Here is a 14,235-nt window from a genome sequence, read left to right as displayed (position 1 = left end):
CATTTGATTAGCTGATATGGCCCTCTGTCAGCACAGTAATAGCTGACTCAGGCCGTAACTTATTTATATAACTGTTATATGTATATATATATAAAGTCTGTTCTGGATTGGAATAATACTAAAAGATGGGGAAAAGGGTTTTGACACTCTACCCTTGATAGTAACTTTGATACTGAATTTTATTGAAAGAGCACCTCCTTATATATACATTTGACCTGTCAGCTGACAATAGCGCTCAGGCCTTAACTCCCCCCCCCCCCCCACCAGTTTACAGACATTCCCTGTAAACTATCAGTATAATGTACAAATATGAAACAGAATATCAATAGCTATATGATAATAAAAAAAAAATTCATAGTTAACTCCTCTGCCTATGCAGGCATAACTAAATGCTAGATAATAGATTAGAATAACAATGGATTACAATCACATTGGATTATAATAACAATAGAATAATAAAATTAATAAGATTAATGACTCGAGAACAAAACAAAATAATTATACAATAAAACTCACATTTCCTTACAATTGTCAACTTACAACAATTCAAAACATAAAAATATACAAAGAATAAAAAAAAAAAACATACAATTTATTTCATTAGTGATGATCGGAGGGTACTTCCGTCCCCAGAGATGAAACCGCTGCAGGGAGTTTAATTGTTCGATGTGAACCGTTCTCCGCTTCCTCGGTTCTGTTAATTCCGGATTTCAATGGTTACAATGTTATGTTCTCTAATTACTGTGACCCTGAATGGCCCCTCGTAGCGCTGAACCTCTTTCCTCCTATTGGAATCCAATTTTCAATAAACAATCATCCTATGATAATCAATCAATTGATAGCTTCTGTCATGTCCCTGACATTCAAATTCTGCCGTGCGACGCGTTTACTCTTTTCCCTCTCGATCCTTCCTTTCACCTTGGTCCATATTTTCCTCAATGCTAAGCCATTATTTAGGATCTTCCTTTCTCCCGCCATCACACCTCTGTAATCCCACTGCCATTTCACGTCCGTTTCCTTCTGCTGTTTCACGTCTTGGATGGTTTTCACCATTAGCGTGTATCGGATAAATGATCTGTCTACTCCAAGCTGTTCTGTCTCCCATAGTCTGCATATCTTATCCCAGACTACCACCTTCCCAATGTATAGATGGTGTGTCTTTCCAGTTTTGGACACCTCCCTTAGCACTCTGCAAATTTGAACCTCCTTGATGCCTGATTCCAACCAGATAGTGGTTAAGTTACTCTTGCCGTATTTAGAATGCTCCACCTTTGTTAAACAGGAGGTCTTCATCTTCCAGATAATTTGGTTTCCCTTTTCATTATTTCTTCCAGCTCCTCCATCTCCTCTGATCTTCCCTCATTCTTCTCTGATGTCTTCTCCTGCAACGTCTTGTACTTCCTCCCTTGGTGTCCACTCACGAAACTGCCTTGTTTCGCCTGAAGGTCTTTCCAGGTTGTTTTCGATCACATTTACTGTTATTGCCCTGGAGAGCCAGTCAGCCACCTCATTTTCTTTTCTGGGTTTGTAAACAACATCCATGTTGTACTGGCTAAGAAGTTCTTTCCCCAGCGTGATCCTCGCGGATATCTCCTTTAACTTTCCAACCCACTGCAAAGGGCAATGATCTGTGTTGACCCGAATCCCCCTTTCAAACACATAAGGTTGGAAATGGTCTACTGCCCACACAATTCCTAGAAGTTCCTTCTCTAGAGCACTATAACGAGCATATGCTTCTGCTAGCATATGCTATTGGGTGGTCTCTACCTGTGCCTTCTTGCGACAATACTGCTTCCAGGGCATACACATTGGTGTCCGTTGTAAGGGCAAATGACTTCCAAAATTTTGGAAATGCCAGGATTAGTCTCTCACTCTCTGCTAGTGCTCCATGCATTTGCGAATATTCTGCTCCATGCCTTGTGTTACTATCAACTTGCTACCTTTCTTGAAAAGGTTATTTAGGGGAACCAAGTACTGCGCCATTTCTAGCACAAAACGATGGAAATAGTTTAACGAGCCTAGCAGCCGTCTAATCCCTTTAATATCTTTTGGCACTGTCATCCGCTGTAAGGCTGCCACTTTCTGAGCATCAGGTTTTACTCCTTCTTTCAAAAGTACCGATTTTTCATGGGAGAACTTCAGCCCAAACTCCCTTATATGTTGAAAAACCTGTTTCAAATGCTGCACGTGTTCAGTCTCAGTTATGCTAAATACTAACAGGTAGATCGTTTATGTATCTATCTGGCATATAGATTCATCTAATCCCCTCAAAAACTCATCCATTAGTCTTTGAAATGTGATAGGCATGTTTTTCAGGCCGAATGGCATCTGAGTGAACTCGTAGTGGCCCTTCTCAAAAGTAAATGCAGTCTTATGTTGATCTCTGGGGTGCATCTTAATCTGGTGATATCTCACCTTCAGATCTAGAGTGCTAAAAATTGTTGCCCCACCCAGCCTATCGAGAATATGATTGAACCGTGATATTGGATACTTTTTGTCAACTGTATTCTCGTTCACTTTCCGATAATCAACCACCACCCTGTATTTTTCTTTGTTCTCACCTGGTGCACTTTTCTTCCTGACCGCTCACAGCGAACTGTTGTAGGGAGATGTACTGTCTACTATAATCCCCTGTCTCCTCAGATTATCCATTTCTTCTCTAATGTGCTGCTGGAGTGCCTGGGGGTATCACCTTTCCTTTACGTATATTATCCTATCCTGTTTCAAGGGAATCTCGTGTTCTATCTTGCTTGTTACTCCGAGGACCTCTCCTTCCTTGAAAAAGACATTATCGTACTCGTTTAAGATCATTTCCCTCCAGTCCCTTGCCTGCTTAATTGCTCCTCCATCTCCTAGGATCATTTGCCAACTGTATCTTTTCTTCCCTATCCTAATATCCCATTTGCTCTTGGTAATCTTTATTTTAGATCCCACTTTCCCTAATAGAACACCTCCAATAATCATTCGATATTCACAGGGCATCCTGTTTATTAAATCCACCACTAAGCTATCTCTTTTTTCTCCCCACCTACACTAACCCATCTCTGCTCCCTCTACCACTCTACAGGGCCCACCCAACTAACTAGATGTCATTGACAGACTCGGAGTGACCCTCTCTCACTACTCAGCTTCTCCCAGCACTTCTCAGTCCACGATGGTATTGGAGCTCCCTGTATCTAGGAGGCACCTTATTCCTCTTTTTATCCGGATGTTGGCAGACAGCTGTACTCTATCCTCATATTGTTATTCATTAATGTGCGATCGCCTCTCTGCTGATAGACAACTCGGATCTCCTCCCAGGTCCTTCTCTCTTCCTCAGTAGATTTCCATTAGTTCCTCCTTCTCCACTGTCCTCTTCCCAGTCTTCTGTGCCTATTTAGCATTTTCTGCCTATCGCTGTCCTTGTACTCTCTTCTTCGTAAAGGCAGGAGAGTTGTTCTAAGCTGATTGTATGTCATCCTTGTCCACCCTGGCTCTTCCACTTCCATTTGGGCCTCCTGTTCCTGGGGACTTGTGTCTATTAGCTCCTGTGCACGCTCGACGAAGGAGCGTTCTCTTGGCATTCCCTCCTTCCTCCCCAGCTCTTTTGCCAACTGAACCTTTAGTAGATTGGATAGGAATTGCATCCAACCCTGTACCTGGATTGTCTCCATCATCTAGCTGAGTTTATCAGCGATTCTGTTGTAGCATCCCGGGAGTTCTGCAGCAAACTTCTCATTAGACTGTCTCGGTTTCTTAGTCTCCCTTATCATCATAAATATATCCTCTTCAGGGGCCTACCGTCCGCCTCCATATGCCTTCTTCAATCTCCCCTTGATCACATTCATGGGTGTCTCCTCATCAGCTTGAATTTGATTGAGGATATTTCTTTTCATCCTACAGGTGAATGCTGCCCTTAACACCTCAGCATCCTCACTGTCGAGCAGTTTTTCGACCAATCAGTCGATCACCCCCTTTTAGGAAATGGCTTAACTCCCCTGTCTCTCCAAAAAAAACCTTTCAAGGTCGGAAACTGCCTTTCTAAGACCTGGGCAGTTGCTGCGCGGACTTTGATCCATTCTAGCATCATGGCATGAGCTTGTGCTAAAGAGACTTCAGGTAGGGGCTGAATCTCTGCCAGAGATGGGTTCCCTGCAGGTACAAGTTGATTGGCTGCTGCTAAAAGTTGGTTGTTAAAGTTAAGACCCTCAATGTTTAGAACTACTGCTCTCACTAGTCTGTTACCGGCAATAATTCATAGTGAAGAAAAACATTTTTTTTCTTGAGACTAAAAATTGTTTCAAAGGTCCCAAGTTTCAGCACCACTTAAGTCTGTTCTGGATCAGAATAATGCTAAAAGAAGGGAAAAAAGGGTTTTGACACACCTCCTTATATATACATCTACTCGATCAGCTGATTTGACCTTTCAGCTGACAATAGCACTCAGGCCTTAACTTACATATATATTTGTATTTGTATTGGTATTTTCATTACTAATTCATGGTGTATTGATATTTCAGACTAATGGAAGAAAGTGGATTCACAAATTTACATAATGAATCTGATTTAGAACATGAAGAAAAAAATAGGCTGAAAAATTCAAGTTATTTACCTTCAAGTCAGAACGACTTATCATTTACTGTTCAGAATAGTAAAATTGATCCTCCAGAGTAAGTTTATTATAAAAGTTATCATGCTCTTCATACTAATTTAATTTACCAGTAAATTTTTAATTGATTATATCAAGATTTACAGTGGCAGGTAGTATACTGGTGACCTTGAGAAATTTAATCTTCAAATTAGCTCTATTTAACATTTAAAATTCATGTTTCAAAATGTTTACATTTATAAACTAAAAATTGATCGAATAAATGCTATTTATTGATATAATGAATTAAAATTTTAATTAATACATATAATAAGCCTATATATTAGAGCAATTATTTATAAATTATAAATAATTCTTAATTTAAAACTAGGGCTTAAATTATAATTTTTTTGCTATAATACCATCTTTGTCAAAAGTCCAGTTGCGCTAGAAAACTTCTAAAGGCAGCATTTTAGGCCATGATCCATGATTTTCTTCAGGGATTTTTCTAGTTCATCAGATGATTCGTTACAAGATAGTCAGATGGAATATCAACCTTAGCTCAGTCAGCCATTTCTATGTTCCATCGGACAGGATACTGTGGCCAAAGGCTCCAAGTGATGAACAAACAGAGAGAGATACGTTTAAGTTAAGGCAATTGATGAATGAACTAAGACTGTGTCTGGCTTGGATATTGTCCCAGTTAGGTGGATAAGAAGATAGGTTTTTCATCTGAAGCATGTACTCTACTAGATTTTCTTCAATAGAATTCGGACAAGTTTTTCTCCTGCAGATCACATGTGGTAAAATCCCATCTGTTAGATAGAGGATTCAAGTCGCCAAGCAGCATGCAGTGGTGATCCCATGTGTCTTCCTGGTGCCTGGTGACGGGTATTGTACACAAAGATGTGTCAGTATGAACTTCCTTTCCAAACTTTTAGTTTGACCACTTCAAGTTTGTCAATGTTGCACATCTCTTTCCTTATTGAAAACTGCACAGTTAGGTTAGACCTGGCTGCGACTAGAATGTTGCGTAGATGTCAGTATTCTTCTTCTTAATATGTTGCTGGAGCTCAGTAAACTTCTCATCAAAGTCTACGAGCATTCTAAAAAAGTACTTTCAACATGGCACTTTTTATATAATATTTTTACATATTATAATATATAAACCAAAACAATAATATTTTCATTTTATAATTGAAATTAACTAATATTTTTCACAATATTTATGTCTAATTATTAACTTATATTGCTTTTTACCAATCTCCTTTTGCTGTTCATGGCAACAGTAAATATTTTTAGTTTTATTTTGCTATGGATGTAAAATATCTCTACAATATGTTTAATGATTTCTCTAATTTTTTATTATTCATGATTAATTTTTTGATCAATTAAATAATATAAATATTGTTTTTCTAACCATTAGTTTTATGCCAACGGAAGACTCCCTATTTGGCAACCTTCATCCCCATTGTGGCAAGAAAGATAAAGAATTTACTACAACTGAGACTAAACAAGTTAAAGGAGAAATAGGTATTTTAATATATTTTCTAGCATAATGTTTAAAATCTCAGTTTAATTAATTCCTTTTTGTTTTTGCTTGAAATATATTATGTGGACTTGGTGAATATGTTTGCAATATGAAATTTATTAATTTAATTCATTTTTGTTTCTTATAATATATTATTTCTTTTTGTATTTCATATAATTATAATTATATAATTGACAAGGAAACTTAAAAAAGTATTCCTTGAAAGATATACGTGGACTGTCTGAGGATCAACTGGTATTTTTGGTTGGTCCAATACAATAAAAAGATACATATCCATTTCATAAAATGATTGATATTTGAAGTGATGGAATTTTATTGTAATAGGTTTGATATTAAATTAAGTTTTAAACCACATAGATCACCTCCTCTGTTAATTTCCTTTAGGTCAGTTTTTCTGCAAATACTTCAGGAGAGGAAATTAGGGATTCCCCAGGGAGAGGGTGTATGAATATATTAAATATATATTTGTTAGTGATTAAGTATTTTTGTTTTGTAACTATTTATATTAATGTAAATCATATAGTGTTATTACATGATATTCAGAAGTAGTAGAGTGTAGTATTTTGAAAGAAAAGTTGATTTAAAAAAAATATTAGACATTAGTGCTTATTACTCTTATTATTTTTATTTCATTGATGGTTGATATTTCTGTCAATAGCTGAAGAATTATCTTCACTCAAACATGATACAACTCATTTGAACAGATATGCTCCAACTATTGAAGAACTTTCTTCAGCTCTAAAAGATTGTTTAAATGATACTGATCCAAGGAAAATAATGGAACAGTTGTTAAAAGCTGGTAATTCAACTTACTATATTTAGTTTGAAAAGTGCTAATAAACTCTAAAAACTTTTTTATTTAATTCACCTCTTAATGCCATAGCTAAGACTTAATGTTTGCTAACTAAACCTATTATCATCTGACTTGAAGTCAGACTTTTATTGCTTAAGTTGGACTTCCTAAATGCTATTGTTTGATTTTTAAGTCCATTAAAATTTTTGGTGGTATTAGGTTCTCCAGAAATGCTTTTATGCTGCTTTGGATTTTGAACTAGAAAATTGAAAATTACCAAACCACATTAAAACTCTTTTAAATTCAATTTAATTCTGTACTTGAACTTTTATACCCACCACTTTATTTGTGTGTTATTAATTTGAACTTGTGTTTGTGTATTATTACTTCTATTATTTTAAATTTAATGTATACTTATCATATTTTGCTATTTTTTTAGGCAAAAAGAAAGCACCTATTGTCACAGAAATCTTGGAGCCTGTTCAACACTCTGCCACCAACCGTGGTCCATCAATTAGTATGTATATTTCATGATGAATCATTTATTTGTTTTAACTGAAACTGCTTATTGATTAAAATATTGTCTATATTTGTCACTGTTCTCTTCCCTAATTTCCTCCTAGGGTTTTATACATCCTTTTCTCAATTCTTTTCTTGATCTTTGATCATTATTATGGCAAAGGTAAAAGGAAATTATTTTGTTTGGAATGTCTCATAACCTATTCATTTGTAGGTATGTAACCATTTTTGACTTAACGACTCAATACATTTGGGGCTCAAATTATTCAATGAGATCTCATGATTGTTTTAAACACAATTTGAGCTGAAAATACTGAAAAATTATTGTATTAAATAAGTTAAATATTTTTATCTGTAGCTTTGTAACTATTTTTTAAGTATTCACAACCAATGTTTAAGTTTGATGTCTCAAGTTACTCCAGTAATATCACATGATTTTTTAAAAACAATTTGAGCTCAAAATACCTTAAAAATATTTTATTATATTTCATAACCTCCTTAAATGGTGAACACTGCTGGTAGCAGGTTTGAGAAACAACTATATTTTACAATGAATGCTGTTTATGTTTGTTTAGGATGTTCTTTACTAAATTCAAAGCTGCAGGAAACTCATTGACAATAGGTTTCATTAACCTATGATGATTCATGAGTACTAGTTATGACCTAGTGTGTAGTAAATGGGTGTGACCTTGGATTTTACTGTCGATTTTCAACACGGCTTTGACATAAATTGGACATTAAATATTTTATGGACCTATTTGCCATTACTTGCTAAGAAATAGTTTACTTACTATTACTATTTATTAAAAGAAAAATAGTATACACCATGTTAAAAGGGTTGTAGATTCCCATTTTCATGCCCATTCACAAAAACACAATCACATTTGAATTTTTTCTATTCACATAATCCTACCATATGGTTGTGAAAGGCAATCAATTCAACTATAGAATGCCTTTTCCTAATTAACTGGGAAAAAAAAACATAATTTAAAAAAATACTTCAAAATAAACCTGTCCGTTCTTAGTAATCCAATAGACTGAATTAGCTTAGCCTTATCTAGATCTTGCCTACTGAATTCAATGACTTCAAAAAATCAATGCTGGCTTGCATGAACAGAAAATTTATTAAAAAACGAACAAAAAATATAATTATAAAAATTAGTTCAAATTCAAGAAATAAAATAATGTTTTATTGTTTGTGGAACTTCTTAAAACAATCTTCCACACAAAGGCCTGGCTTCTTTTAACAGGCTGGAAAGAAATAATGTGTTTCTCAGCGTTTTTTTTGCTTGGGTACATATACGACATGGCTTTATCGGATGCTAAAGTTACTTTTTGAACAATTTTGTGAGAATTGTGCATATATATCTCTATAATATATAAAGAAACTTTTTTGGGTCATCTAATAGTCTTTCTTAGAGATGAGTGGTACGAAAGCATTTGATCTGATCGTTCAATGTGAGACATTCTATTATTGTAATCTCGAATTATATTCGCTTTCAGAGAAATTTTTCCATTGCCATTGGGCACTTCTACCATTTCAACAGCATGCATGTTCAAAATGCTAAGGATATCTCATTTGTCTTTCCATTTTCATACAGTAACAGGACCATTTTGCTGCTAAATACACTCCCCTTTTTTCAGTTTACGATTTACCTCATAGCTGGGGTTTCCTTTTCTGTTATTTTGTAGGGTTCCATACACATAAGTATTTAGCAATGTTGTAAGAGTAACAGGATTATAAAAATTATCCATGTAAACTGTGTATCCTTTATCGAGATAGCCCTCGAGTAAATGTAAAACATCAGTAGTGTGACCTGCATTATTGTCAATTTTCTCAGATTTTTCACTGTAAATATTTATTTTCATTACAAGACCGTCGGGCTCACATAGTTCATACAGTTTGATACCATATTTGTGTTTTTTAATTTTTATATATTGGCAAAAAAACAATCTTCCCCGCCATAGCATCATGAATTGGTCAATACAAATATTTTTACATAGTTTTCATGCATAATATTGAAATGATTTAGTATTTGTCTCACCTTGTATAATCTGTCAGCAGATGGTATTGAGTTATTAACCAAATGAAAATAACAACTGGAATCAATTTCGGCTCATATGTGAACGCCAAAAGTTTACATTATATAGCTTGTTTGTGATCCAGTAATGTTCAATTGATGGAAAATTACAAGATCCCATTTACAACTAAAGTCCTATAAAAACTCCCATCTCTACAATACTGACATGTTGCCACTTTGATAACCTATTAGATTTTTTTATTGCTTTGCTTTTTTAAAATTCAGCATATAAATTAGTTTGTTCCTCCAGTAATGCAAGAAATTCATCCGAAAAAAATAAGTCCACCAGCATTTGTACATTAAAATTTGTCGTATCCAATTTCACACCAACATTTTCTGGAAAAATAAATAATTTAAGATTTTGTTGTCCACCAATTATCACTCGCATTTGATGTTGTTGCTTGGGAATCATCTTCACTATCACTTGAATTCTCAGAAAGTTCATAATCGCTACTGTCGTTACCATCCTCACCTAAAATCCTGTCAAATTCTGAATCACTTAGATTTGCGTAGTACTCATTTTCATTTTGAGTCAGTGGTCTTTTCTTATCCATATTGGGTTCTTGAAATTATAACAATAATTATAAAACAAAACACTCAAGAAAGATGTAAATGTGATGCACTCAACAATTTCTGAGATACTACTGACGAATATGGACGCGTATCTATGATTCAGCTTTAGAGAAGCGACAGATCGAAGCGTGTCTGTGTGGGAATTAACTCGTAGTTGGCTTCTGCGAAGAGATTTCTGTTGTAGAAGCCAACTACGAGATAATTCTTTTTTTTTTTTTAACACTTTTTTTATGCTTTTTGATGATAAATATTCACTAGAATTAGAGTTTTTAATAATATAATGTGATTAAATCAAATTGTCATTTTAGGCCAGATTTCTGAAAATTGCCATGGCAGTCAACGTGTTAACAAAGATAGCTTTGCAAGCCGATGGGATGGCCTTTTCATAAGGGAGATAAACAGAAGAAATTATTATCTCCCTATGGATGCCCTCTTCAAGGGCCAGCTTTTCTGCTGCTTAGTCCCTAGAATATAATTGCCATAGAGGCAGCATCTTTAGTTTGCTCTTATATAGGATACAGCTTCTGGCACAGAAATAATACTGTACACCGACATGCTCAGCCCCCTGATCCTGCCTTTAAATAAGTAAGGCCCTTGTATTAATATAATATCAATATCCTTACCCTTGGCATTCTGCTGCAGAACATCACATGCAGCAATGCAATAATGTAGGTTCACTTAAGCAGCCTCATCGTTAGTCTTCATCTGTTAGAGGGACCCTCCCCTGGTGGAGGCCTCCTGGTATGCACCTTAACAAAGGCCTTCCTGAAATTATAATTTATCAGAAAGCCCCTGCCTTCCAAAAAGCAGAGGCTGCTCTCCGGAAATTTTGAAGACCCCGTAAAGTCCCTCCTCTTCCTTAATGTCCATCTGTCAACATAAGGCATCCTTGAGTTTTGGTAGCCAACTTTCCTAAGGAGAATGTTTCCCTCAACTCTCTCACCAGGGAAGAAGATTCCCATCCTGGTGGTCCTTCGTAGCTCATCAACATGTGATTTTCTTGCTAACTATGACGTCTCTAACTACCACCTACGGACAGTCGCTACCATCCTGGTTATTGCAGAGTATGATGCACCCTCTAAGATGGTAAATGAAGTTACTAAACTCCAGGTGTGCACCCCTTTGTGTCTGTTCATCCATGATCCAGATCAAGCATCCTTGGACCTCATCTCGAATGGATATCCGTCTGTGATGATGGCCACCCTGCTGCGTCTGGTTGGACCACCTTCTAGGCTTGCCACAGATGCAGAGGTCACTAGGAAGGACCTTATCCTCTTCTCAGTGGAGGGTTCTGATCCCTACTGGTCAGTCCTGGCCCCAGTATCCTGAGACCGCCCCACCCGCCTAACTACAGAGGTGGAGGTTCGCAGTTGACCTTCGGTCTCCTGAGAGCTAACTCCAGGCCTCTTCTTAGCCCTCATAGATTTTCTGGATCCTGATGAGCTCTGGTCCCTATCAACCAGAGCTAATGGGCCTGAAAGTCTCCTGGTATTCTGAGACCAGTCTAAGCTTCTTGGCTCCCTCTCTGCTGAGCGTCTCTCCTTAGGGGCTGGGGTCCAAAGGTGGCTGGGGCACCCACTCCTCCCTCTCCCTGCTGAAATGCATCATCACTCATATCCACCGCAATTGTGGCAAGTGAGCTCCGAGTGTTTACATGAGGCAGTTTTATTACTAGCCCTGCCAGGTCCGAAAAATCTGAGGAAGACGAATTCTCCTCACCTGTAAAAGAATAAAAATTGAAAATGTTGGTAGGGTTCCCACAAGAATGGAGGTTCTTAAAAAGCACTGCTGGTACTACCCCCTCTCTCTGCAGCGGGTATTAAATACAATGGGATGCGCCAGGTGCCCCAAATCAGTCTCTACAAGACAGTATATTTTTATACACCCTCTGCCATTCAGCCTCAGCTCGAGCTCATTACCCCTAGCTTGGGTGTTTAAGAGGGTCCAGCATGTCTGTCAAATTGAGAGGCACGATGAACTCCTGCCTCTGTGTGTCATGAGTCCTATCAGACTCCCCAGGGTGCACCACACGGGGTGACAGTTGGCATGGGCAGAGATAGGGAGAACTGGGAATCCTCAGATAGTGAGTAGGGCACTTTGGCCTGATTTATCAGCGAATAGGGGATCTTTCATAAGTTAAGATCTGAGTATGATTGAATTATTGCCCACAAATCTAAATTATATTTTAATTTGTTATTAATCCATTGATCTGGTGAAAATAGTGATATGTATTTTTCTATCAACTTTGTGTTAAAAGTATCAAATCATTCACTAAACCTCTCCAAAAGGTATCAGCAAAAAGACATTTATTATTGGACTAGTTATTCATTGCCTTAGACTGGCTTAGGGATTATTAAAGGACCTTCTCTTACCAGAAATGGCAGCTAGGATTGAAAAGAAAATGTTTTTAATTATTATTTGATCGACTGCTTGAGGTACACTTAAATAAAAACTGTTTGTCTATTCGAAAGAAGATACATTTTTTTTTTAAGGAAACTAGTTGATTTACCTGTTATTATAAAATAACTGGTTACCAAACCAATTAATAAATTCAATTTTTTATTTTATTTCATTTTTTTCCTAATTGGTTAAATCCTACTGAATTAATATATTTCATTTGTTCTGATTATATAATATTATTTCTGGTTTATATAATAAGGCAACAGTTGTAACTCAATCTAACTAATAATAATCACAAAATATTTTACCCTGTATCGAAAATATCAAATATCAACTCGAGTGTATAATAATAGTGTTGTTACTTCATTTTATGCAACTGTTAGAAAAATATCTCAAGTTCAAATATGATATTTTTGACACAAAATAAAATATTTAGTGGTAATATTATAATTGATATTTAAATGGAAATTATAAACAAATATTATTTTTAAGTAACTATTAGATTTTCGGAGTTTCAATCAACACTTAAGTTTATCAAACTGTAATAAAATTTTATAATAAGAAACCACTAATATATTTTTTTATATATATCTACTTGTAAACTAGACTTTGTCTGAGGTTTATACAAGGTGCGTTCCTGCTGTGGAAACAGCTCATAAATGAGTGGGTAAGAACCCTAAGGTACAGGTAACAACAAGATTTGTTTTGTTATCAACATGTGTCTGAAATTATTAATAATTATTTATTTTTATTTAGAAAAGTGTTACTTCTACCCCTTGGCCTCTAACCCACCCGATTGGTTTATATTTATTTTTTATTAAAATAATTTACTTATTATATTATTATATGATTAAAAAATTTATTATTATATTAAATAACAGTTAGTTGTGAAATTATTTTCCATAAACATTTTATTCATCTGTTGTTTAATTTTATTTTCTAGACGATGTACCAGTTACATTTGAAGATTGTTTGGTATGGGGAAATATTGAAATTGGACATTGCAAACAAAAGTCTCTGCACATTGTCCATACCCAAGAAAAAGCGGACAAATATAAGTTTTCAATTCTAGGAAATAATGCATTTAAAGTAAAGTTCTTCTATCATAACCTATTTTTACTATGATTTTAGAAGATGATGGCCATGGGTGAGGTCAAAGTAATACAAAATAGTACAAAACTTTGAAATGTTAGCCTTCTTCAGTCCTACACAAATAAAATAGTAATAAGTTTGAGAATTTCATATGAAGATTTTAATTAGTACAATAAAAGGCAAAATGACGGCAATTTATGATAGGACATCAAATCACAATCTGACAATATTGAGTTTTGAAAATGAAAGCCATGCTAGAAAATAAATTATATTACTATTTTGTTTTACACTTTGACCTACCCAAAAATCATCTTAATTGTTACAATCAACTATTTATGCATTTTTGTGTAAAACTTATGTCTTTCAAAACCAAAAGACTTACGTGTTATGGTTTACATACTCTGTTGTACCTGATATAGTTCTCAAAAACTAATAACAAAGTTTGATTATTGATATCAATAATTCAACTGGTTCAAATTTATTACCATCTCTGAACTTAATGTTTATATGACATGTTTCACTTTTCTTTATGATTGAAAAATGATAATTACAATGGAAAAGTAATAACAACTAAATGGATCTATGTAATTAAAGAAAATAGAAAAATCAAATATAGTTCAATTGATTAAGAGATTGAATATATTAAAAAAATATATAT

General features: G+C 35.3%; 1 protein-coding gene across 2 annotated transcripts in view; it reads left to right on the top strand.

The window, feature by feature from the left end:
- Positions 1 to 14,235, top strand: part of LOC106689844 (uncharacterized) — a 40,129-nt gene that overhangs the window by 4,470 nt on the left and 21,424 nt on the right. For both annotated transcript variants that reach the window (XM_014435031.3, XM_014435032.2), the window contains exons 5-9: positions 4,500 to 4,649; positions 5,994 to 6,100; positions 6,778 to 6,918; positions 7,352 to 7,429; positions 13,429 to 13,574. In XM_014435031.3, the coding sequence (XP_014290517.1) occupies positions 4,500 to 4,649; positions 5,994 to 6,100; positions 6,778 to 6,918; positions 7,352 to 7,429; positions 13,429 to 13,574 (622 nt within the window). The remainder of the gene's footprint in view (positions 1 to 4,499; positions 4,650 to 5,993; positions 6,101 to 6,777; positions 6,919 to 7,351; positions 7,430 to 13,428; positions 13,575 to 14,235) is intronic.

The sequence above is a fragment of the Halyomorpha halys genome, unplaced genomic scaffold (assembly GCF_000696795.3).
Source record: "Halyomorpha halys isolate HHAL.00 unplaced genomic scaffold, Hhal_1.1 Scaffold1494.1, whole genome shotgun sequence".
In the NCBI taxonomy this organism is placed as follows: Eukaryota; Metazoa; Arthropoda; class Insecta; order Hemiptera; family Pentatomidae; genus Halyomorpha; species Halyomorpha halys.
This window is presented reverse-complemented; position numbering and strand designations above follow the sequence as displayed.